Raw genomic sequence first — 26,021 nt, 5'->3', positions numbered from 1 at the left:
TTGGTAGTCCCAAGAATTTCCAAGAACCTAAAAGGTGGTAGGGCTTTCTCCTACAGGGCCCCACTACTGTGGAACCAGCTTCCATTATTTATAAAGGAGTCAGACACAGTCTCAATATTTAAATCTAGATTAAAAACGCACCTCTATGCTCAAGCTTACAATCAGTTATAGTCTGGAGACAGGGTGCGAGAAGCCTGTAGTCATAGAGCTTTCTAGGTGGCAATCCTTTCCTTACTGTCACCTGTCAATCAGCTGTGACCCGACTTTACATGGGCTGGCTCTTGATAGGCGGGTATGGTTGTCTACCCCTCATGACTGCATGGGCTCTCCATCCCTGTCCTAGTAGATATGCAGCTATATTCTACTCCTGGCGGCGTCCCACAATACATACCACTGGCACTTACTCACTGTCTGGTATATTGCAAATCCCTTAACTGCTGTTTCCACCCTCTTCCCCACGCTGCCGGCGGGGCTCTTGCCCCAACCCTCGAGAGTGCTTCGAGAGTCGTCTGGTCTCCCCCACCTCTGCGGTCCAGCCCCTCCTTCATCATTGCCTCCACCCTGCCCACATCTGCCGCCACCTGCTGTTCCCCATCACCGCCACCTGGCCCCACCCATCATCTGAGCCACTGGTGACATGCTGGTCACCAGTCGGCACCCTGAGCCGACCAGAGGAGGATGGGTTTCCCCCTTGAGCCTGGTTCCTTCCAAGGTTTCTCCCCATCTGCCACAGGGAGTTTTTCCTTGCCACTGTTGCCTTAGGCTTGCTCCTGTGGGGGTTTAGGCTAGGGCTGTCTGTAAAGCGTATTGTGACAACTGTTGTAAAATACGCTATATAAATAAAATTTGATTGATTGATATCCACTACTGACGCTACTAAATATGACAGGTTATTTGCTGTTCACTTCCCGCAGCAAAACCTCCACTTCAGAACTACTGACGTTTTTCTTACGTTTGGAGTCCGGTGCTCCACCGTCTTTAGATTTTCGTTTGGGCATTATTGACTTCGTTCGCTCTCAAATTTTCTTTTCGATTTCTGTGTGCTCACGGCCCTGCAGTCTCATGCCCTTTTATGGGGATTGGCGGGGCGTTTACCTATGCTAATTAGGAACAACTGGCACGCGCTTTACACTTATGAGGACAAAGGGATTCATCATTTTAAGAACACATGCGCGAACAATTCTGCAGTTTAAGAACACGTCGTGAATCTGACGTAGACTTTCTTAGGAATTTCCTCAAGAACAAATTTAAGAAAAAACATAGGAAGATATTGGTGAATGAGGCCCAATGTTCTGCATTAAAGCCAGATTGAAAAATTATGTCTCATCTATAGGCTACATATACATTTTATAAGTAACTGTTAAATGTCAGGGTAATATACATAGATGTATTCATAACGTGTGCATTTCCAAGTAATAGGAATTTTCCCTCTCCAGTGTCAGAGACCAGACTAGCCAGTTAGGAATCTGTTTCACCCCACAATTCAGCGGGATGGAGCAACATCTACAGACACAAACTGCAATGACACAGAAGGAAAGGTGACAACTGTGAAGTTCGGTGTGACTTGCTGTGCCTCCAGTGAAGTCCACATCAGAAACAATACCGGTGTAGAGGCACTGCAGGGGCATAAACTAGAGATGACTGAAGACGGAAAAGCCTGTCAACAGGATGAGATTAAACACCTTAATGTGTTTAATCTCAACCTTATCCCCCCCATAAATTATGCCCTTGTGTCCATGTATCTGCAGTCTCTAGTACCAGCTCAACTCGACTCAACTCTACTCGCTTTTGGTACCAGGTACTTCGTTTTCCACTGCAGATAGTACCCCTGTCAATGTAGCTGGTCGTCATAGCGACGCCACATGAAACTTCCATGACTTCATCTTCATAGCGACGCAAGAAGGTAAGCTAACCTGGTAGCTGACCAATCAGTGGTCTGCAGTGTTTTCACGTCACCTTTTGGTATCGCCTCAGCTCGCTTGGAACCTCGAAGGAGGTGATACCAAAAAAGTACCAGGTACTATCCACAACTTTTGCCCAATGGAAAACCAAAAAAGTCAAGTAAAGTCGAGTCGAGTTGAGCCGGTACCATGTGGTGGAAAAGCGACTTTACATGTGTTTCTGCATTTTTCTTCAGTCACCAGTGGCAGATGCTCAGTCCCTGAATAAAAATGGCTGGATACAAGAAATTAGTAAGTAGTATCTCTTTTCTTTTAGAATGTGTAGCTTTGGAGCTAATAAATCTATGTTACAAGATAACTGAAATAATATAACAAACAAAAAATCCATGAAATACATTTTGGGCTCTGTTTACAACAGTGTCTGTTTTATGTACCTAAGCAGAAATGTGTGACAATTCCAAAAAGATTGCATTGAATTTGAACTTATTTACTAAATAGAGCTGAAAATGTTCAGGCAGGATATTCCATAGCCTGGAAGCATGTTTGCAGAAATGGACTGAAATACATGCAGTAAATCAAGTCAGACTAGGGTATTATTACACATAAGTCAGACTGATGTGTACACTGAATAAACAAATTATGCATTTTTCATGTATTCTGCACTGAAAGACAAGATGACAGTTTTTCAGAAATTTTTGAGCAAGATCTATCGTTGCACTTTGAACTTTGTGTTTCAAATACCCCAAAGTGCTCACAGTTCAGGTGCCACCACTTTGCCTTTCAAAATGTTTTCCTTTAACAGTGTACTCGTATAAACCCATGGAAGCTATAGCGTATTGTACAATGTCCATATCACAAGAAATGTGATCAGTTCAGAGGTTTTCATAATTTATATCACTTAATTTTCTGTGAACAATTTTCTTTTCCCACAATGTTATTGTGAAGATAATGCATCACCTTGAACATATTGATCTAGGCTATAATTTAAATCTTTGAATTAAGATGAGTAATCTGTGATTAACCTTCAAAAATGTGTAATTATTTTCTTAGTTTCTTTGACCTAATGCTTGTTTCTGTTTTCCAGTGTGTATTTTAAGCCCTGTCTTGGGGTCATGGGTAAAGGGCTCACTCATTTTTGTGGGTGGGTGTGTCCTGGCCATGTTTATAATTTTCACTCTAAAAGGTAATTATAAATTTGTATTCAAAAGAACAGGACTGGATAAATCAGTGTGATGAGCAGATGTAATTCAGGAAAATCTGTTTGATATTAGATATGGAATGTAAGTGTGAGACTATAACACACCGTGATGCACCCCATCATTCTCTCCTGCTCTGTAATGACTGTACTTTTTCACAGAATCTGGAGGGAGACCAGCACTTCCTGATCTGAAGATTGTGCTGGTGGGAAAGACTGGGGCAGGAAAGAGTGCAACTGGAAACACCATCCTAGGGAGAGAGGTGTTTAAAGAGGGGCTTTCCCCTAACTCTTTGACCTTAAAGTGTGAGAAACATAATGAAGAGGTGGCAGGGAGGAATGTTTCTGTAATAGACACACCTGGGCTCTTTCACACATCTCTTTCTAATGATGAAATCAATTGTGAAATGGCAGAAGGCATCAACCACTTCTTCCTAATAGTGACCAGGTTGGGGAGATTCACAGAGGAAGAGAGGGTCATTTTAAAATGGATCCATGATAATTTTGGGGAAGAATCTTTGCAGTACTCAATGGTGCTTTTCACTGGAGGAGATCAGCTGAGTGCACCAATAGAGGAGTTTTTGAGAGAAAGCAGAAGTCTTCAGGAAGTCGTCAACAGTTGTGGTGGTGGATATCACATCTTCAACAACAAAGAGAAGAACAACCGAACTCAGGTCACAGAACTGCTGGAGAAGATTGAGGCAGTTCTGCTCAAAATGACAGGATACCATCATGCCACTATGATGATCCAACAGGCTCAAAGAAAGATACAAGCGGAGGAGGAGAGAAAGAGGACGAAGATGCGTTATGATCAGATAATATCAGTACTAATGGTAGCAATTGGAATAATTGTTCCTGCAGCAGTATTTGGAAAATATACAATCCAAAAGATACAAGTGGAGGAGGAGAAAAAGAGGGAGGAAGCTGAGAGAAAGATCAGGGAAGAGGAGGAAGAAAAGAGGAAGGAGAGTGAGAGAAGGTTCAGGATAGAGCAGGTGAGGCTGAGGAATTTAGAGAGAGAGATCAGAGCAGATAACGAGAATGAGAATGGATGTTTTATTGGTTAGGATAAAAAATACACCCAACAGATACACGTCAAGGAAGAGAAAATGAGAGAAGAGTCAGAGAGAACAATCAGAAATGTTACACAGAAAAAGGAACAGATTTATGTCAGTGAGATGAGATGGAAAAAATAATAAGGAATTCTACAGTTTATAGAGAACAAAACAAAGAGGTCCAAAAACCAGCAGGGTTAGTGCAGGAATGTTGTACAGTTTTATGAAAATCAAATTGTTTCAGTATAAAATTTTAATTTAATATTCATTAATATTGTGCACTTGTAAATTTAAATTCAGGCAGTAACCTGCTTGTACACACAGGTCATCAACAAAAAAAAATGCCCCCGAGTCCGACAGTAAATCTCAAGCAAATATTTAAACAGGAAAACTGAACGCAAAACCGAAGTGCAAACTGAATACAGAACATTACCCTGCGAACAGAACTCCTACTGCATGGTGGTTGGCGGTGACGTTGTGACATCATAGTTATGCTTCTGTGTAGCAGGAACTGGTAAGCTTGTTATCAAAAGACTCAAAGCTGCTGTAATTGATGCCCGAGGTACACCTACCAACTGCTGCCTCAGAGGCTTGGATACTTGAACAATCAACATCTTTCCAATTTGGATTTTGCCATTAGTTTTCTTGCATTCAGGTTTCAGTTTTGAGAATGGACACAAACACCTGTGGATTTTTTCCGATATGACGCAAGAGTGAAACTTGAGTTTTTTTTTCTCCTATCACTCATAGATAAAAACTTTTAAGTGGTATGGTATGAGGTGGTACGAGGGTACACAAAAGAAAAAGTGGGCAAATACTGATAGATTTGATACTATATGTTGTGGTGGAGGCTTTTCATTTATTTTCTGTTAAATATCTGTTTCCTACATAATTGTGTGAAACTAAAAAAAATTATTTGCTCTGGCTGATTTGACTGGAAATTGAATAAACAAAATAGTGGCCTCTGTCTTTTGTACGGTACTGAAAACACAATAATTTACACTGTATAAAGGTGTAGACAGTGTATATTAGTCCCACTGAGATTAAAATCTCATTTCCAAGAGATACCTGGCCAAGAAGGGCAACAGTATTGTGGGAACTCTAATTTCTAGGAAACTTCAAGAAGCTCAGCACAGTGTGGACTAGAAATAAGGCACAGTGAGCAGGAACTGGGGGTAGCCAGATGTGTATATTTGTGTGTTTGTGTATTTGTGTGCATATGTGTGTATGTCAACAAGGGTGGCCATGCAAACCTCACACTGACATATACTCATAGGATTCCATATCCTAAAATGGGTTAATAGATGGCCGGGCCTGGGATAGGCTCCACCACCCCCCACGACCCTGATCAGGAATAAGCAGGTATAGAAAATGGATGGAAGGATGGTTGTGTGTTGCACATTTTGATGAAGGTTGATCCATCGGGTTGCCACACCTATCAACAATTCTGTCAGGACCACTGTCATCAAGTAGAACTTTATTGACAAAAAGGCAATACAGTTATGTTTGGCGGTATGGCTCTGTTCTGGAGCTCTCCCGCCAACCACGCAGCCCGCGTGGATAAGGCCGGGAGGCCAGCAGCCAAACCCCAAAACAACCATATGCCGATATGCTATCAATAAGTGTCTCCGGCTGATGTGATGACTATGTGTACGACCACCTGGAGGAAGCCCTTCGTCCAGTCGAGCCTTTCGGCTTGAGGCCGTCTATATTTTTACATGGATCAGTGGTTATGTGTACCAACAGCATGTTGGACATTCCCCTGAGGCCAATACTTAGATGTAATATTAATTAATAACCCCAAGGAACATACTATGTGTGGTATGATATTAGGCTGTGTGTACCGACAGCTGTCGGTATTTCCCCTCGAGCGCTGCGATTTGAACTAACCGGGGGAAATATACTACCGACTACGTCAGTGTAAATGAATCCTCACTCGTTGCATAGGCCAGTAGTAGCAGCAGCAGGAGCGCGGTGGCAGTAACGCAGCAGCGTAGGAGCCATAGCGCAGCAGCAGTAAGAGCAGTGATGTGAAGCACGTGTTCAACGATGACGTGATGACTACGTGTACGACCACCTGGAGGAAGCCCTTCGTCCAGTCAAGCCCTTCGGTTTGAGGCCGTCTATTTTTTATTTATTTTTTTATTTTTTTATTTTAATGGATCAGTGGTTATGTGTACCAACAGCATGTTGGACATTCCCCTGAGGCCACTAGTTAGATGAATTATTAATTAATAAACCAGGGGAACATACCATGTGAGATGTAATATTAGGCTATGTGTACCGACAGCTTGTCGGTATTTCCCCTCGAGCGCCGAGATTTAAACTAAACCGGGGGAAATATGCTACTACCTGCATCAGTGTAAATGAATCCTCGCTCATTGCCATCCATACAAGCATGCATGGACAAGACCAGGAGGGGGCAGCAGCAAAACCCCCCAAAGCAAACATACGCCGACATGTTGTTAGTACTTAGTCTCTGACATAGGGCGACATAGCTCAGGAGGCAAGACCGATTGTCTGGCAGTCGGAGGGCCGCCGGCTCAAACCCCGCCCTGGGTGTGTCGAAGCGTCCCCGAGCAAGACACCCAATCCCTAACTGCTCTGGCGAATGAGAGGCATCAATTGTAAAGCGCTTTGGATAAAAGCGCTATATAAATGCAGTCCATTTAGTCTCCGGCTGAAGTGATGACTATGTGAAATGCCATTCGGCTACCGGAAAGACCCTCCATCCGGTCAGCTCGAGGCTGTTCTAACATTGTGGGTCAGTGGCTATGTGTAAAGGGTTTTTTTTTTTTTTTTTAACTATTTGTAATGTTAAAGGCTATGCCTACGTGTATGGCCTTGGCTTCTATCAATCAAATTTATTTGTATAGTGTATTTTACGGCAGTTGTCACAATGCATTTTACGGACAACCCTGACCTGAACCCCCACAGGAGCAAGCCTAAGGCGACAGTGGCAAGGAAAACTCCCTGTGACAGATAGGAAGAAACCTCGGAAGGAACCAAGCTCAAGGGGGAAACCCATCCTCCTCTGGTCGGCTCAGGTTGTCGATTGTGACAAGCATGTCAGTCAGTGGCTCACCTACCTCATAAGTCCAAGGCCATTCAAACTAATCACCAAATATCATTAGGCTATGTGTACCAACAGCTTGTTCGCATTTCCCCCCAGCACAGAGACTTAAACCAATTAGAGGGAAATATACTACTCATATTAGTGTAATGAATCCTCTTTCAGTAGTAGTGCAGCAGCAGCAGCAGCAATAAACAGCAGGAGCAGTAGCATCAGCAACAGCAACAGCAACACGGCAGCAGTAACATCAGCAGTAGTGGCAGCAGTACGCAGCAGCAGCAGTAGCACCCAGCAGCAGTAACAGCAGCAGCAGCAGAAGCAGTACCAGCAGCAGCAGCTTCAGTAGCAGTAGCACCCAGCAGCAGCAGCAGTAGTAGTAGCAGTAGCAGCAGCAGGAAACTGATTACAGAGGAAACATTGGCGGCTGCGACACCGGTACTTGCCAGTAGACAGTAGCAGCCGTGCTCCTATACTGCAAAGCTCATAGCTTTTGAACGGAAATTATGTCAATGCCAACGGATGAAGAAGTACATGTCCAAAGCCCCGTAGCTTCACTGAGGATGCTGGGAACCATCACTGCTGCCGTTGCCACACTGGAGCAGGAGTGGTGGTGTAGAACTCCGGAATGGGGACCACATTGCCAATGAGACAGAGGCGGACGGCAACCAGATTTCGTCATGGCATTTCCCAATGAAGGCTCCTCAGGGCTCGCATGGGGGCGCCACCACAGGTACCGGGTCATGGAGGAGAGGACGGAAAACAGTGCTAGTATGCAATAATGACACAAGTTTCTTCATTTTCTTAGATTAAATGCTTGAGGTGTATACAATATATAGCTAATTTAAGCATATTTGCCATGGTGAGATCATATAAAGAACCATGAAGCATAAGGAAATGCAGTTTCCAACAGTGGGTACTCCGGGGTTGAAACACTTGCCTTGAGAGACCAGTTGTGAACGCAGTTATGAGGCTGAATAGTCTATGAATCTTTTTTTTTTTTTTTTTTTTTAGTGTGGGAAAATGCATTATGCAGAGATTGGATGAACATATTACTGTTTCTGCCCATCAGGCGTCACGATGAGGCTAATCTTGCGTTGCGCTATCGGAAGCGACTCCTACCAAACGGATACGATGGAAGAGATGCATAGCCTGGTCCCGAAAGCCGAGACGATTGGCGATCGTGTTTTTGAGTTTCGCTTACATTACATTACAGGCATTTGGCATACGCTCTTATTCAGAGCGACGTACGACAAAGTGTATAATCATAAACAGGAACAAGTATGACGAAACCCCTAGAGAGAAGTACCGGTCCAAGTGCAGGGAACAACCGCATAGTTCAACTTGGACCCTGAAGGTTAAACTGATTAACACTAACAACGATAACGGCAACAACGCTTAATTCGCTGACATAAGGGCCACTCCGGGCGAGGGCAGGCATCGAAGCAATAAGGTTCGAAGAATTATTTCTCAATACGTCGTTATTTAAATATTATTTAACAGTTGGGCACAGTGGGCTGCTTTAAAGGGCCACATTGCATTACTAATATGCTTACCGAATGAGTATATTAGGAGAGGAATTGGAACCAGTCTTTTTTTTTTTTTTTTTTTTAATTTATTTATTTATTTCATTTTATTTTATTTTATTAGCCATCGCATTGCACTCTATTTAGACGAAAATGCAATGTACGATTAAAGAAACTATGACAAAGTTGCGAAAGCACATGCTACAAATCTGCCTGGAACCAGCCATACCGGCAGCAGGTCCAAGGATGACGCGCCACGCCATTCGCGTGAGCATGCAATTGTAGAGACGGCGAAGCCAATAGCTAGGCTATGTGGAGCATGTCCGTAGCAGGAGGTATAATTTCTTTTTTTTTTTTTTTTTTCTTTTTTTTCCCCTCAGTCGTGTGGTCACATGCCTGATCACATGCACGGTGAAGAGGTCAGAGCAGTGACGCGGAGAAGGTTACATGAAATCCCTTCTCCGCTGTGATAAGCCTAAAACGCCCGTTTAGGTGTCATGGAATACAACGATACACTTATGAATGCGGAACGTACGCATTCGCGTCTTGCAACAGCACAATATTGAGAGAACCAGTTGGATAAGACAACGTTAGGCTAATTTGTCTCATTACAATAAACATTAGCAATCCCTAAACATTCAGCATCGTTATCTGACAGCTAAATTAGATAGCCAACCAAATTGTATCCTCGCAGATTTAACACCAATATGAATTTAATGTTTTTATTTTTCTGTCGCGATGATTGGGTCCTGATAGGGAACCGGCTTTTTAAGCGCAAATCGTGAATCAGTGGAGAACAACTTTCAGAAACCGAAAGTTGAAGCCGAAGCTGGTTTGCATTTACAACATTGGCTGTAGCCTACTTGCCGGTAACAGTCCAACACTCCTTGTAGTGTAGCGATTCAGCGAAGGGTAGAATGCAGCTTTGAACAATTTAGACATCTCAGCTCTTTGCAACACGCCATGCCGCCCATGTTCAATCTGCCAAACCTATACCAGCCAGAGTTTAACTGCCGTCTCGCAACCCAATTTTTCCGGAATAACTGTTTACACCAGGAAGTAGGCATGGGGCTATCTAGTAGCTGCGTGTTAGCGACTGTCCTTAATCCGTCAGCCGTTCGTAATGAACAAAAGATTCTTTATCGATACGCCTACTTTTCCCATCTCAGCCAAGCGTGAGAACTTTGGCGTTCTCAATTCAGACATTTCCGCTTAGATTTACGTGCACGAACCCCAAATTCGCGTAAAACGGTTGATTGGAAGACCCCGCTCTGATCAAGTAGAGGATGTAGCGTACGACCCAATTCTACTGCGTTCAGGAAGGTAGCCGAAAACATTCACGCCAGGAATTCTTTAGCAGTGACGCATCTAGCTTTGACTCTGGTGGTGAGAAACTCGACAATAAGTATTCCATTAACTTGTGCCCGCATATGTTGGAACGTTTCCGCTTTTAGCGAAAGACTTGCGATATTCGTGGAACCAGCCCCTCCGTGAGACGTCCCCGCAATCGAACGTGTATATTCGGTGTTGTCAATTTAGCGACTTTTAGAGGAGGCCATAGCTACTTTCTATAGAAATAGTTGGCAACACTGTATATTATGCGTTTACGCTAGACTCAGAGCTCAGCAGAAATTAAATAAGGTTGATGACATTACCCTGCAAAAATCTGCAGCTAGCAGATATGGACGTGGCAGCAGCTTCCAGGCTTGAACATGGCGTCCTCCATGGAGGGGCGGCGGCGCCGCCGCAAAGCAGCGCTCCTTGAATGAAGCTCCCTGGCCAGTTAGCAGTGAGGACAGTGCACCGGTATCCTCAATATTTGGAATAAGCCGCTTAGAGAACGCTTTGCGTGGCTGGCCCCGAAATGGATCGCCTGCCTGCTGCAGCTAGAGCTTAGAGGTAAGGAGCGATGCAAATGAATAGCGAGACTTCTTCATAGTGCCTAGGCTGTGAGCTTAGACTAGCAGCTAACATGTAGCAAGTAGACTTGGTTTAGACTGGCAACGTGCCGTAGGCTAGCTGGATTGCAGGAAGAAGCGCCGATTTACGAAGCAACGTGCAGCGCTTGCATGCAGGAGGAGCAGCCGAATGAGTAGAGGGAGGCTGTTTAAGTAGACCGCCCTGTTAGTGAATGTACTGTGATAGGCGAACATCACTCAGCTGAGCCATCAGCTGATTCGGCCGGAGCGCTTGACTCTCGTGACCTGCCAGAACTACGCGATGCTCCATATTTGGCCATTTAATAAATAATTGATATTTTTAGATAATTACTAAATCTAATAAAATAAATATATATATTTGTATGTTGGATAAGTGAGGTGTTTTAACTGTTTATGTACTTGTGTTCAATATTCAGAGCACCAAACATTAAATGAGGGCATTAGGTGTTAAAACTGTTAAAAACATGTTTTAATTAATCCTCACCATTGACAGTACATATATGTTCAGACACAAGAAGAAAACTCTCATCAAGACCAGAGTCATGCAAAAAATGCTATGTAATGATTGTACAAAGGAGCAATACATTCAAATGAAAGATTTAAAGTGGTTATGGTTATGAACAGACTCTAATGCCACAGGGTTTACAATTTCTTTAAATTCATTAAGAGTGACTAGATCCTGAAGTTTACATTACTTTTGTAGGCAATTCCAGGTAGAGGGTGTAGAAAGCATAGTGCGGACTGTATGTATATGCACACGCTGGAGCACAGGGCATAAAGATACACAGGGGACAGAGAGGATCATCCAGAATGCCAGTCACATGTACCCTAACTTGAGCCCAGGGTAGAGAGGCTGTGTGAACGTAGTGTGGAAGGAGTGTAAAACACGGAGCGCTGTCATTCCAGACTCCCCTGGGTGATCATAGCTCAGATCCAGCTCTCTCAGGTGGAAAAGGGTTTCAGTGCAGGACTGAAGCCAGAAAGGCACAGACTGACTGTATCGACATCCTGACAACCTGGAGAGAGAAGGAGACAATAAACCATGACTCTTAATGATTTTGGAAAAAAAAAAAACTTTTGGTGATACTGTAAAGCACTTTGTTTTTGCCTTCCTGATGAAAAATTGGCACTAAGACGGTCAGCAGCTGATCTCCACGGAAAGCCTCCATTCAAATGTGTTTAATAAACCATGGCAGTACTGACCAAAATTTGTGTTGGGATTTGTGTGTGGATAGCCTTGCAGCACTGACTTCAGTTTTTCCATGTTACAATGTGGACAGCAGTTTCTTGTGTCAGAGTCATAAGGATCTTAAGGTATCCACTCCCTGCTTTCCTGAAATCCAACAGAAGACTAGAATGTGCCACTGGGCTCTTCAGTAACTTTGACCAAGAGAGTTTCTTAGGCCATTTTCAGATCTGCAAACCTTTTTCTGAAGAACACCTACTTCTGCAAATCAGTAAATCCATGACTCGCTCTCACCCAGTGGATGCAGTCCAGAGGGATCTGATTGGCTGCTGCTGGTTGGGAAGTGATCCAACGGAAAGCAGAGGGAAGTTTCCCTGTCATGAGGTTTGTCAGCATATTTCCCATCAAAGATATATTTCTTTCATCAGCTATCCTCACACTGCCATAGAAACTGAGAGGAATGACCAAACACCCCTGGTCTGTAAAATACAAATTTATGCACTCTTTTAGTTCAGGGAAGAGCAAGCACAAAATTTACATTCTGCTTAGTTGACAAGGCACTTTTGAACAGAGATGATTTTCTTGATGCCAAGCGATCATCTTTGTCAGCACAAGTATGACAGGGTTTTCATGTCCAGGTAAGGGCTTAAGAAGTCACTGCAGTTGATTGCAGAGCCTTGTGTCTCTTGTTTGTTCGAAGCTTGTCTCCTGCTGTGTTTTCCTTTAAAGAAGCTGAGGCAAAATCTGGTGTTGTGACTGAAGATGTGTTTGTGGTGTAGCACTCCCACCATATGTACTAATTTACAGTAGGTACTAATTTGAAGTATTGTACTGTAGTTTGTGGTACTTTCAGGATTCTAGGTTCTATTTTTATGGTTTCATGTTTCTTTTTTTGGGGCTGGTTGTAGTGTGAGTGTATTTAGGCATTGTACTTTAGTTCCTGGTTAGCATAGTTAGCATAAACTAGTGAAGGAGTGGCCAACCCTGGTCCTGGAGAGCCACAGGATATGTTGGATTTTGTTTTCACCTGAAAATCAGCACCCAATTCAGACCGAAGTGACAAGGTGAAGTGAGTTAACTGTGTAATCAACTTCTTTATTGATTAATTAATTGGATAGTACCAAAGAAAACCAGCAGATCCTCTGGCTCTCCAGGACTAAGTTTGGCCACCCCTGCACTAGTGTTTCAATCCAGATGTATGATGGCTTGGGAATGTATTAGGGCAGGTCTGGCACTATTGCTCCTATAACTCAGTTGAATTCACTTATGTTTTCCTATTTTCTAAGTCACTGTGGATGAGAGAGTTTGCTTAATGAATGTAATAGGATATAATGTAATGGCTGAACCTGACCACCAGTAACATAGATAGGGGCTGGAACCTGTCATTCTGTGCTTTAAAAAATCAAGGAAATGATTCAAACACTTCTCACCAAAGTTTGCACCTACTATAGCAGTAAGCTTTCCCCAATGCAGTTTGCTGCCGGTTGATTTAATTAGCAGTATTAATGTGACGAGAAGCGCTTTGTCGTTTGAATGCATAACACGCAATTCGTCTGAATTTTTTGCCTCAGATTTGACATCAAACCATTTTTTTTACTTCATCAGTTGTGCGTCTTTCTCCGAATATAGCGTTCACTGAACGAGTAATAGCATCCCATGCATCTTTTTTTGTGTTATTTTATATCCACTACTGGCGCTATTAAATATGACAGGTTGTTTGCTGTTCACTTCCTACAGCAGTACCTCCACTTCAGAACTACTGAAGTTTTTCTTACGTTTGGAGACCGGTGTTCCACGTGTTTAGATTCTCGTTTGGGCATTCTTGACTTCTCTCAACTTTTCTTTTCAATATTTGTGTGTGATTTCTGTGTGTGCACATGGCCCTGCGGTCTCATGCCCTTTTATGAGGATTGTTGGGGCGTTTACCTATGCTAATTAGGAACAACTGGCACGCGCTTTCAATTTACGTAAACAATGGGATTCATCATTATATGGTAAATGGTAAATGGACTGCATTTATATAGCGCTTTTATCCAAAGTGCTTTACAATTGATGCCTCTCATTCGCCAGAGCAGTTAGGGGTTAGGTGTCTTGCTCAAGGACACTTCGACATGCCCAGGCCAGGGTTTGAACCGGCAACCCTCCGACTGCCAGACAATCGCTCTTATCTCCCTACTGCAGTTTCCCATCGTGCTGAGCAGGTCTTTGTACCTGATGAGCAATGCATAACTGTCAACTTGTCAATGCACACATACTGTATGCTGTACTTCATTAAACCTAGCACAGACTTGCTTAGATTTGTGTCATAATCACAAATCACATAGCTTGGCTATGTTGCAAATTGCAATTAATTGCATAGCAAGCATTGCATGCGATCACATAAATCTGGTTTTACTCAGAACCAAAGCACACCCATATACACATGCACATACAGATGGGTGACAAATTAAAGGAAAACCCAACATAAAGTGTAAAGTAAAGTAAGGTAAAGTAAAGTAAACATAAAGTAAGGCGTTGGGCCACCACAAGCCACCAGAATGGCTTTCAATGCACTCTGGCATAGAGTCTATGGAACTCTGCTGGAGGGATGGAAAACCATTCTTCTAGAAGATATTCCCTCATTTGCTGTTTTGATGATGGTGGTGGAAACTGCTGTCTAACACGTTGGTCCAAAATCTCCCATTGGGGTTCAATTGGGTTGAAATATGGTGACTGCAAAGGCCATAGCATATGATTCACATCATTTTCATAATCATCAAACTATTCACTGACCCCTCGTGCCCTGTGCATGGGGGCATTTTCTTCCCGGAAGACATTTGAAGACACCTTTCCTATCTGGATAGAAATGTTTCCTCAAAATAACTTTGTATTGATTTACAGAGACCCTTCCCTCCAAGGGGACGAGTGGACCCAAACCATGACAGGAAAAATGCCACCCACAGCATAATGGAGCCCCCAATCCTCCACACTGTAGGGGTCAAGCATTCAGGGCTGCACTGTTCTCTTAGCGTAGCGCATGCACACACACACACACACACACACATACACACACAATGCACTTCATATTTATGTTTTATCTTTATGGCCTTGACCATTCAACAGCTCTGTATTGGGTGGTCGTAACCCCGGTCATATCTCTTTCTCTCATCGCCTCTCAGGGCTACATTCATTACAGGACGACTGGGTTGAAGAATAAGGTCACCAGTAGTGATGTCACCAATCGAGTGATGTCATCAGTGTGTTGTCATTGCTGAAAGCAGAGGAGATTCTAATTGCTTGAATTGAGAGATCTCCTGTGAGGCAGGCAAATGTACAAACAAGCCTAATAATGGAGTAGCTGCCAAAAAAGAGAGAAGTAGCACACATAGTCCAGCGTGAAGCAAATCAAATAATTTGTAGCTCCATGTATGTGTTTAAACAGGGAGGGAAAACAGAGGAACTCCTAAGTTCCTGCATCTCTGAAAGCTTGTCCTCATCTGGACTGCTTTCCAAGAGCATCCCATCCTCTCTCACAGCTGTGTTTCCATGGAACCATCTCAACAACAAGAGCTCCATAACAACTGCAGCCAAAACAACCCTGTTTCCCAGCCCAGCACCCCCAAAACCCTTCTTTCTCCGTGCAACATCAGCCATCTTAGCAGAGAAATGTGGGGGGGGGGGGGGGTGGAGAGAGGTGGAGAGATGGAGGGGTGGGGAGATGGCTGGATGAGATGGTAGATGAGGGGTGAGAAAGAAAGAGAATTTAAAAGGGAACAATGAGAAAAAGAGACAGAGGTAAAGCGTAGCAAAGGACTGTTGTGTAGTATAATGCTTAGGGAATTGGGCTTGTAACATAAACATTGCAGGTTCCATGCCCAGGTAGGACACTGCCATTGTACCCTTAAGCAAGGTGCTTAACCTGCATTGCTTCACTATATATGTGTAACTTATGATAGCTGAAGTCTGAAGTAATTAGTTGCATTACTAGCATTTAGCAGGGATTCTTATTCATATTTTTATCTTATTCATTCTTATCACCTTTTTGTAAATTTGCATGGGCGACATAGCTCAGGAGGTAAGACTGATTGTCTGGCAGTCGGAGGGTTGCCGGTTCAAACCCCGCCCTGGGCATGTCGAAGTGTCCTTGAGCAAGACACCTAACCCCTAACCCCTAACTGCTCTGGCGAATGAGAGGCATCAATTGTAAAGCGCTTTGGATAAAAGGGCTATATAAATGCAGTTCATTTACCATTTGCTAAGTATGCATTGTAAAAATGCAAAAAGCTGTATAAGTTTCTCTGGATAAGAAATTCTGGTAAATGCTAGTCATGTAACTAATGATAACAAATGACTGAAGAAGAACTGAAGGGCTGTATGGAGAATTAATGTGACAGTTGGTCATGCTGGAAGGCCGGGCTTGTAACCATAGGTTCGATTCCCAGCTGGCGCATTGCTGTTGTAGCTGTGAGTGTGTGTGCTAAATGGCGAAATGAGAGGTAGATGTAATATCAGACTGCAGAGAAAAATGTTTTCACCCGGGATATGTGTGCAGTCTTATAGCTCACAACTATCAGTAAACATCAGAACAAATAAATAATAATTTAAAAATCAAGCTCAGGAGTTGGCACGAAATTCCAAAACGGATTGGCCCTTGTTGTGCACCCAGTCCTAACAAGTTTTTGAGTTAGTTTCAGGCTACCTGTCGCAACATTTCCAGGCAAATATCCCATTGCACGCATAGACTTGAGTCCATGAAACGGTGTTAATCCCCAGCTAATGAAAGGATTAGTCAGGGCCTGGGCAGTTCTGTGGCTCCAGAGTCTGACTCTGACTCCAGGAACACACACGCACCCACCCATCTCCCTACCTCAGTCAGAATGTTCCTACGGCCAGTACACATCGTTCTGGGTTTCATGTGTGCACATCATGTACTTACTTTATTACATATGTATGCATATACATGTGTCTGTCTGTCTGTCTGTCTGTATGTATACATGTATAATTCAGGCTGTGTTCATAAGTGATGTTGAACAGAGTAAAATTCTTTATTTTCCAGATGCACTTTCCAGCTTTACTGCCGGAGTGCAGTTCTGACAATACTGTTCCAGCAGAAACATTGTTGTGCTGTAGTTCTTTTTCTGTGAATAGCTGCAGAACATAATAATCAAGATGGAGTAGGAATTTGAATTGTGCTAAATGAGGACAATATAAGCTTATGAACCTCTAATGGCACTCCTAACCTACTTACAAACACTTTGAAGGTATTATTTTATTATTGGCATCACTAACACATTAGTATAAAACTATAGTTTTTTTCGTGTTGTTTCTGTGCATGTGTGTGTGTGAGTTTCTATGGGAAGGAGGTCATATTTGTGAGGGTGGGAGAGAGAGACAGAGCGTGAGGGAGGATTGACTCACTCAAGCTTATTTTTAATCCCACTGTAACGCTCCCACCAAGCCCAAATGGCCAGAGGTTTACAGCCTAGTAGCTCCAGTAGCTCTAGGATTGCGGAGGGCTGCACAGCCAGACCCGTTAAAGCAGGACACCTGGCTCAGAAAACGCCGGGGGGGGGGGGGGGGGGGCTTGTATACTCAATAATGGGCTAGTGCGTGGATTCGGACACAGGCCCTGGAGAAAAGAAAGAGGAATCCTGGAGTGTACATGTAAAAAATCATAAAAACAGGAAACTTGTGTCATTTCATGAAAATTATATGAATGCGGTATTAAATTGATTGATATTGTAGTGTTACTCTCTCTTTGCTAAATGAAGGACAAGCAAATGCTAAGCAGAGGTATTGTCACCCTTTGTTTAAAAGCATGTGCAATCCAGGCATTTACTTACTAATGGTCACATGCACAAATGCTAGACAAGCCTCTAGCATGGCTGCAAAAGGCGATATCTCAGTACCTTTGAAAGAAGAGTGATTGTCTCCACGGACATTGGTTTTAAAATAGCCACGCGTTGTTTTTAAACCAATGCTTTGAAGGTAACCGTGCCTGTACTCGATCCTGTGAGCTAGCCGCTCTAATTCTGTAACTCCCTCAGTGCCTCTGCGCAACCGCTTCCTTTTCTTTTTATGCTCATCTATTCTTCACTCGACCCGATTTAGAGTTTTCACCATTCGATCAATACCATTTGAGTCTGTAAAAAAAATCTTAATGTTTGATGAAGGCCTTAGTGAACAGTAGTCTCTGTTACAAATGTGGATCTATGCTACACAGTGAGAAAAATGGCCATTTAGAGGCTTCTCTACTTCGTCTAAGAGTCCAGCTCTACTTCCCACTCCCTCTCTGAGGAGGAACCAGTAGAACCATTGAGTGAGTCGCCCTGCTGCTGGCCTTTAAGAAAACATTTTTAAAACGTTTATTCTGTCTTAAAACCGAGGTTGTGCCTTTATTAAAAGTCAGTGCTTATTTTTGTACTTGATTTTTTTTTTTTTAAACAGTGTTGTTGTATTTTCCTGCTTTTGTTGAATAAGAATGAAGGGAGAAGAACAGTTTTGATTTTTATACACTTCACAAGCAGTCTTGCCTTTGAATGATGCTAAAACATTTTTTTGTTCATTTTCTTAATATGTAGTTTGTTAAAGTTTTCTTATGTTCATAGTTTGCTAACATGCAAAGTGACCTCCCTATCCAAAGATGGTAGGGATGTATAAATAATCAACCACCACCAATGTAACCACCACTTTTATTTGTGAGTATATTTCTTTTTATACTTTAAGGGAAATCATGTAACTTTTAAAGAATAAGGGATAAATTAAATGTTTCTGTTTAATAAAATGCTATGTTGGATCTGGACTGGCCTAAATAAATTAGCTGAAAATATTTATTTCAACCATGTCTCTGGTCTCCTGGTAGATATATGTACATTCACAGAGAGGAACACATTGTATGTACATGCAACATACTAGTACAGTATGTATATTAGAGCCCGACCAATATGGGATTTTTTAGACCGATACCGATACCGATTTTAGAGGGGGAAAATTAACCGATTACCGATATGGCGGCGGATACAGTGAATTTTTGAGCTGGAATGAAAATAAACCTTTTCACTGCTGTTATAGAGGTCATTTGAATGCTAATATGAAGCATTGTGTGAAGCTAGAGCTATAGCCTATTTTGACACATCCGACATGATACCTTGTAGCTGCATTTGCATACGTGTAACTGAAATGGACAGTATTATTCCATGAGATTTACAATACCAATGACACAAATTCTTTTAATTCCTCCTTCCCCTACTCTTCCCCCACTTATTCTCCAACAGGTGAGGAATTTGCTGTACAGTGTGAAAGCACGTCCTGGATTCACCTTGGACCCAGCCTTCAGAAGTCGGGTAACTGAAATCGCCAGCGCTCTGGAGAACAATGAAACCCGTTTGGCCAGTTTCCTGTCAGAGACTCTGGTGCTGGACTACGGCATGCACTTCCTCACCTCTGTCGATGCTGGCACCACTCTGAGAAAAGAAGACTACATCAGCACCTCCTTTGTGCACAAGAGCGATGAACGTTCCATCTCTGTGTCTGCCAGCGCCTCTTTCTTTAAAATGGTGGACTTTGGACTGAATTTCACAACCAAAGATGCGCTGGACAGTGTTTATGAGAAAGGCACAACACATTCCCTGATGCTCAGCCAGGGAGGGATACCCTTCTACCCTGGAATCTCTTTGCAGAAGTGGTAGGACAGCATCTGCAAAAACCTGGTGGCCCAGGACCGTTCTGTTCTTCCTAAACAAGGAAACCCTCTCCGAACTGCCAGATCCCACCGTGCTGAAGCTGGCCAATGCAGTGTCTCAAGCGATCCTGGGTGCACCAAACCTGGCTCCCCAAACTACAACCACCAATGATCATGAAACCCAGGTGTGTGAGACCTTAACCCAGAAAAACCCTTAGACGGGGGGCGATGACGTGCGAGCCGCCTTACAAACAGACCCGGCTGCAGACAGAGGTGAGGGAGCAGGGATATAACCAGATCGAGTTCAGGCACACATGCTACACGTGCAGGCTCTTTTTCAGGTGCTGCAAAAACGTGTGTGGTGACGTTTACCGTGTGAAGCATGCTAGGGTCGACACGTACTGGTGAGCTGCTGACAACATCACCATCCCCCCCACCCCAGGGTTCCTCTTCGGGGGTTTCTACAGTCAAGAGTTTGTGAACACCCTCACCAAATCTAAGAGTTGCCCCTCAGGGTTCATCGCCTACAGCCTGCTGTCTGACGGGCTGAAGATCTGCCTGAGCACCAGCTATGAAGTCGCCGCACGCTTCGCCGTGCCCTTCGGTGGCCTGTTTAGCTGCGAGGCGGGAAACCCCATGGCGGGAGTGCTTTCCCGGTGTCCCACGGGGATCACGCAGCACTCGGCCGGCATCAGCGATGGGTGCGAGCTCCTCTTCTGCGTCCACTCCGGGTCCTTCTCCCAGGGGGAGCTGCCGCACATCCAGTTGCCATCGTTCACCCAGTGACCGCTGCTGAGCCGGAATGGCACAGAAACAGTGGCGGTCATGAGTGAGCAAGGCGGCACCTGGGTGAGGGAGGTGGGCACGCGTCACTGGAAGAGAGCATCTGCAGAGGAAGCCCAGCGCATGGTGAAGGAATTTACCATTTCTGGGGTGCTAATGGAAAGGCAGACTGTTCCGCTGTTGCTGACCATCCTTCTGTCTAAACTTGTGACCATTCTGTAGAATTCCCCCCACCCCATGAGTTGTATTTCTGTAATACATCCCCTCCCACCCAGGAGAGGAACAATACATTTGTACTTAGAGAATGAAAACTGTTGGTGGAAAATTACTGTGTGCCTTTTGTAAAAGAACATGAACCAGGTGTGCCTTCTTGTTATAGCCTAAATATTCTGGGTGTACTTTCCACGTGGATGAAGTGAAAACGAAAGTCAGCTTTAAAAATTGTCAGACGCCACGTCTGCATGAAGAGAACTTTGCCATTTATCGTTTTTTAAAAACAAGATTAAAGGTAAGATGCTCGAAATTAGAAATTTGTATTATTAAGTAGGCTAGTAACCTAGGTTATGGGACCCCGTGCGACCTATAAATGCACTTGACTAAGATATAAAATAATTTAAACTACAGCATCGATGTGCTAAAATAGATGGACGGATAGCAGAATCGAATTATCAGAGGTGATTTTGAGATCGTATATCTGAAAGACTAATATCTGTAGAGAACGCATTTCGAATCGACCGTTTAATTCAGATTGATTCTTTACGAAGACAGTTCGAACAAACCATTTCAGGAAAGAGCTATTAAATTGTTCAGCCTTTAGCATGTATGGAATAGTGGGATAGTTCACATTAAAATGACGCTTTTAAATTATCTTTTTAAAACGTTCATATCCCATTCCCATCACAGAAACATACAATCAGACTATATCGCTGTTGCATTATTTATATAAAGGATTAGGTTGCGTTTACAAATAGGCCTAACTGTATACATTGAGGTCGTGATATCTGAAAAAGCAGAATTTGAACTGTGATCCACGTTTGTTTAAAACTAAAACCAAAAATGAATAATACCATCTATTTCTATTTTATGGCTTCAAACGACGCAGTTTCACTGGTAGCAATGTTGTAACTGAACAAGTAATACCATCTATTTCTATTTTATGGCTTCAAACGACGCAGTTTCACTGGTAGCAATGTTGTAACTGAACAAGTCTAGGAAGCGCGTGTACATTCATTTTGTATTTAATATAAGTAGTAAATTTTGCTTTATTTTTATAGAAATTCACACGTATTGGGCTACTCGTATTCTTCCCAATGAAAAACAGCAGCCGAGGTAACCTTTCTGTTACAAAAAATTCGCATCACTTGCTAGAAGCTGCTCCAAAACCTATAACTTGAAATGCTGCCTGGCAACAGTGCGTTCTCGCTTATGATTGGATCAGGACCGATTGCGAACACACGCTGGTGAGCGCCGAGAGCGGGCGGGGTGTTGTACTGTTGCATGTTGTCAACAGGTGGGGGGCGGCGGTAAGCAAAGAACGAAACACTTTCTTTCCTGATTTTTAATAAAATGTTTTCGTTTAGATTTTATTCTAAACAATTTAGTTCGAAACAATGTGTTTGATATGCCCATTTTATTTTACTAAATTTCCCAAAATGGGTTGTTTTAGCTCTAGATGCTTATTTCTTTACCGGGACTTGTTCTAACGGCTGCTTGAAAGAGGAAGTGCTGATATAGGCTACGTTGGCTAAAGTATATATCGTTTTCTCATAAAATGTAGTCGATAATATAGTAGCTAGCCTTGGCTAGCCTACTTTGATACATGTTTTTTTATTTTTTTTAGTCGTTTTTATATTCAAGGGTTTATGATTACGTGGAGTACAAAAAAGAAAAGTTTTATCTCCAGTTACTTAGAATCTCGATAGTTAGGCTATAATTGCTGCTAGATGCTCAAGTTCAGTACCTGGAGCCAGAGGCCATCATGGAAGACCTGAGAATTTAAGCAGAACATATTCTAGTCCTAATAAATGTATTTTCCACCCTTCATCATAGTGCTGCATTGATTGTTTAAAAGCTGCAAAAGTTCCAGCCCTTTATAGTGTGTTCAGTTACTGAAGGGAAATAATAAGTCTGTTATTTTTCTGTTAACAGTTACATTGGATGACCTTCCAAGAACTCCTTTTCTCTTTAAAATGAGCCAATCTTTGGATGGAGAGGAGGACACTACCTCTGAAATCAGCCACAGTCTAAGGGAAGAGGAGGCTGAAAATGTCTCTGAAAAGGAAACGGCTGATGAAGCCGCAGACCTCGTTAGCAAGAGGTGAGAAACTGCATATGTGCTGTATATATTTTTTACAGTCTCTGGTGCAGACCTGCACGTATTTTGTGTACCAACCACGCAATTCTTGGTCAAAATACGCAGGTACGAAATGCCAGCTGAAACTACGCAAAAAATATATTATTGTAATTTCATTACGGAAAAGAATCAATCAATACAAATCAATACCGTACATTTATTCTGTATTTAAACTACATCCCTCGGATTGAACCAGGTGCTACGACCTTGTGCTTGCGGTTCTGTAACCCCTCCCCGACCCACTCAACATCCACTGATACGCAGCGGTACTTTATTATCCACCGAGGCGTAACGCTGCATTGCTGAGGTAAAATGGGAAGTGGGGAGTAATAATCAAGCACAAAAATGTGACCGTAATGTTCACATATAAAACGTTAAAACATGTTCAGTGACTTTACGAGATGATGCATTTCAAGGGGTATATCCTAATGAGATACATTTGTGTATATAGTTAGCCACAGTAGTAGCTTGCATACGATTTAGCCTTGTTACGAAACGCGTGAATAACTGATGGAGTAATTTAGCTGCGGTAACTCAAATGCTACGGAGAATCTGTGTTCAAATTTTGAATCGCACACGCTCTGTTGGAGCAAAGTGACCATTGCAAAGGTGTTTGACTATAGACTGCTAACGTAGCAAATAATACCTATTATTGCAGCCAGTCACCCGACCAGCCTTGCAGTTAGAAAATAATCATAACGTCAGATGACGGGGATACTAACAAGGAGAGAGTGAGAGCATTGTACATATTTATTGATTTACTTCTGTTGCTGTCAATGCTGTTATTGTTATATTGTTACATTTATCATTATTATTTTAATATTATTATTTTACATATTATGTATGTATGCTTTGGCAATAATTACATTTGTATTTCATGCCAATAAAGCAACTTAAATTGAAAAATTAAAATTGAGAGCAGCAGATCTACTAAAAAGAAGCGAGTCCATGCCCCCCAGAAGTTCCTCGCAAAATATCAGGAGCAATGGCCGTGCCTCCACCCCTCAAAACTCCCGCACCATGCATTTTGCACATTGTGCAATTATGATTTTGACATTAGCCACCAAGGAGCTTCAGGTAATAATTTAGCTAAACCTCTAGTTACAAAAGCCTACATTCCTAGATAATTTTTCAATTGAATACTTTTTTTTCCATTAGGCCTATATGATGTGTGCCTATATAAGCTGATTCAATTATTTAATTATTAAATTAAAATGGAAATCATGAACAGAAACTTGGTTTTATTCATAATTGACTGTTTTACATCGCAACATAAGTTTCTGTAAATACTTGAAAATGAAAACATATGTTACAATATACAAAATAAATTATTTCCATTTTTATTAAATTATTGAATGCAATTCACTTATGGTTATCAGTTTGTATAAGCACACATATCATATAATGAAATATTAATCATGAAAAAATTGTTTTAAGCAGGTGTACTCAAACTTTTGACTTGCAAGTATGTCATAATATAGCCCAGTGCAGTGCAAGTGATATTTTAGAATCAGGTCAAATTCTACAATTTTGCCTGATCATTTCAACAGTCAAAACTAGAATTATGAAGAAAGGCTTGTGTGTGCGTGCAAATCGAAGTGGTGCGAAAGCGTGTGAGCTAAGCATTACACTGACTGTTGTGGTACTCAAAATATTTTCCTAAGGTTGGCAGGTCTGTATGTGTAATAGATTTAATGCAGTTATTGCATTTGAGGGCTATGCATCCAAATATTAGACTTGCTTTGATTTACTTTTAAGTTCATTGGTTAACTTACTTTTGCACTGCTGAAAATGGAGGACTCAACACAAAAACAGCTGTTCCTGTTAAATAGTAAAGAATATATGCATTAGAGCCCAACCGATGCCAGATTTTTGGGTCCGATGCCGATCCCGATGTTGGAGAGTCCTAGCCCACCGATTACCAATGTTTTGACCGATATTTTGTCAAAAAGTGCAACATTTTCAAATCAATTTGAAAAACTTACATTTTATCAAAGTTTCTATATTTGAGAACATCTAACTTGTAAGCAAACAAATAAAAATAAACACACAAAGAACTTTTTGATAGATAAAAAAATGTAAAAGATGATATTAAATTAAATATATATATCAACACCATCTTCAAGTGGTGTGAATTCAAAATAACTCCACACGTTGCTTTTACTCCTTTCTTTTCCAGCCATCTATAAAAAATTCATTTAATAAATCACTTTTCCAGTTTCAAACATGTATTTTTATGAATATTATTATTGTTGTTGTTATTAATTTGTTATTATTATTTCTTAGTATCTATTCTCAGTAAATGAATTATATTTTCTTATTTTATTCCTACTACATGATCTGAAAGAGTAAGACTTCATCTAGCGAGCTTCCCTGTCCATAAGAATTTGGTGGTGAAAAAAACTACAATGCGCTCTGACGCGTGACTTGATGACACACACTCACTTGCAATAACGCATTAGCTGTTGACATAGCCTCATTAATTCTTATAATTTATTCTCAGTAAGTTAAATGAATTTTCTTATTTTATTCCTACTACATGATCTCAAAGAGTAAGACTTTATCTAGCGGAGCTAATGAGTGAATCAAGTGTAACGTTAGATGAAACTAAATTGACTGGATGAAATACGTAACTTGAGGCTTGTCCATAAGAATTCGGTGGTGAAAAAAACTACAATGCGCTTTCGTGCAGGTTACCCGCGCTAAGTGTTGGTTGATTCACTTCTCCAACAGCAATCCTTCTCTCATGTTATCACGACAAAGCTAGATAACATGGCTTAAAATGATCCACGTTAGAAGTGTTTATCTGCGTTTTTTACTGTCTGGTTAGCTTGCTACGATGACGCGTGACTAGATGACACACTCGCTTGCAATAGCGCGTTGGCTGTTGACACAGCATCATATAGTAGCTAATATCATTATCTCAGATTTTTTTTTAAAACAAACGTGTGATGCATTCAATCACCATTTTATTTTGGCTGGTTATTTATTTGAGAATACAGCGATGTCCTCTGGAAGTGTCGAACGCTGCTTATGTGCTCACTGCCACTTCATAAAGGCTTGCTAGCCATCTAGCTTGCTAAAGTGAACCAAATATGTTAGCTAGCTCGCTCGCTTGATAATGAGGATTGATAAGCATAGTGGTCGTATAAACGCTTTTAAATAAAAACTTTCACTAAATATACATACCTTTATTGCGGCAATCGAATCTGCGCAGACAAGTCTTGCAGTGGAGAATATTGGATGAGGCACGAGTGACAAACGTCTTATTACAGAAGTAGCGCGTCAGCTGCTGCAGTTCACACTTGTATTAGAGCTCCCTCTACTGGATTATTCTAGTAAATAGCAATTA

General features: G+C 42.0%; 2 protein-coding genes and 2 pseudogenes across 11 annotated transcripts in view; all 4 read left to right on the top strand.

The window, feature by feature from the left end:
* LOC135249261 (LIM domain only protein 7-like) overlaps positions 1–26,021 on the top strand; it is a 78,879-nt gene that overhangs the window by 35,341 nt on the left and 17,517 nt on the right. For 5 of the 9 annotated variants that reach the window (XM_064324707.1, XM_064324706.1, XM_064324709.1 and 2 more), the window contains one exon: positions 22,465–22,633. In XM_064324707.1, the coding sequence (XP_064180777.1) occupies positions 22,465–22,633 (169 nt within the window). Of the gene's footprint in view, positions 1–20,720; positions 20,825–21,754; positions 21,840–22,464; positions 22,634–26,021 lie in introns of those variants that run through there. The other 4 variants (XM_064324711.1, XM_064324713.1, XM_064324712.1 and 1 more) reach the window with 2 other exon arrangements.
* Positions 1,909–5,118, top strand: LOC135249270 (GTPase IMAP family member 4-like). Of its 2 annotated transcripts, XM_064324741.1 has the most exons (3): positions 1,909–2,192; positions 2,986–3,084; positions 3,259–5,118. In XM_064324741.1, exons 1-3 carry the CDS (start codon positions 2,114–2,116, stop codon positions 4,161–4,163), a joined length of 1,083 nt encoding a protein of 360 aa, XP_064180811.1. In that variant the 5' UTR covers positions 1,909–2,113; the 3' UTR covers positions 4,164–5,118. The 2 variants fall into 2 exon arrangements, with proteins under 2 accessions (XP_064180811.1, XP_064180812.1); XM_064324742.1 differs by lacking the exon at positions 1,909–2,192 and having other exon boundaries at positions 2,233–3,084.
* LOC135249278 (macrophage-expressed gene 1 protein-like) lies at positions 19,049–20,800 on the top strand (annotated as a pseudogene).
* On the top strand, positions 19,762–20,800 carry LOC135249277 (macrophage-expressed gene 1 protein-like; annotated as a pseudogene).

The sequence above is a fragment of the Anguilla rostrata genome, chromosome 2 (genome assembly GCF_018555375.3).
Source record: "Anguilla rostrata isolate EN2019 chromosome 2, ASM1855537v3, whole genome shotgun sequence".
Classification (NCBI taxonomy): domain Eukaryota; kingdom Metazoa; phylum Chordata; class Actinopteri; order Anguilliformes; family Anguillidae; genus Anguilla; species Anguilla rostrata.
The sequence above is the reverse complement of the archived record's forward strand: the minus strand, read 5'-3'. Positions and strand labels throughout refer to the sequence as shown.

Excerpts from the sequence above, each read along its gene's own strand:
- LOC135249270 (XM_064324741.1), top strand. The coding sequence starts at position 2,114 with ATGTGTTTCTGCATTTTTCTTCAGTCACCAGTGGCAGATGCTCAGTCC. Across the intron at positions 2,193-2,985 it reads TGGCTGGATACAAGAAATTA|TGTGTATTTTAAGCCCTGTC; the intron begins GTAAGTAGTATC and ends TCTGTTTTCCAG. Across the intron at positions 3,085-3,258 it reads TATAATTTTCACTCTAAAAG|AATCTGGAGGGAGACCAGCA; the intron begins GTAATTATAAAT and ends ACTTTTTCACAG.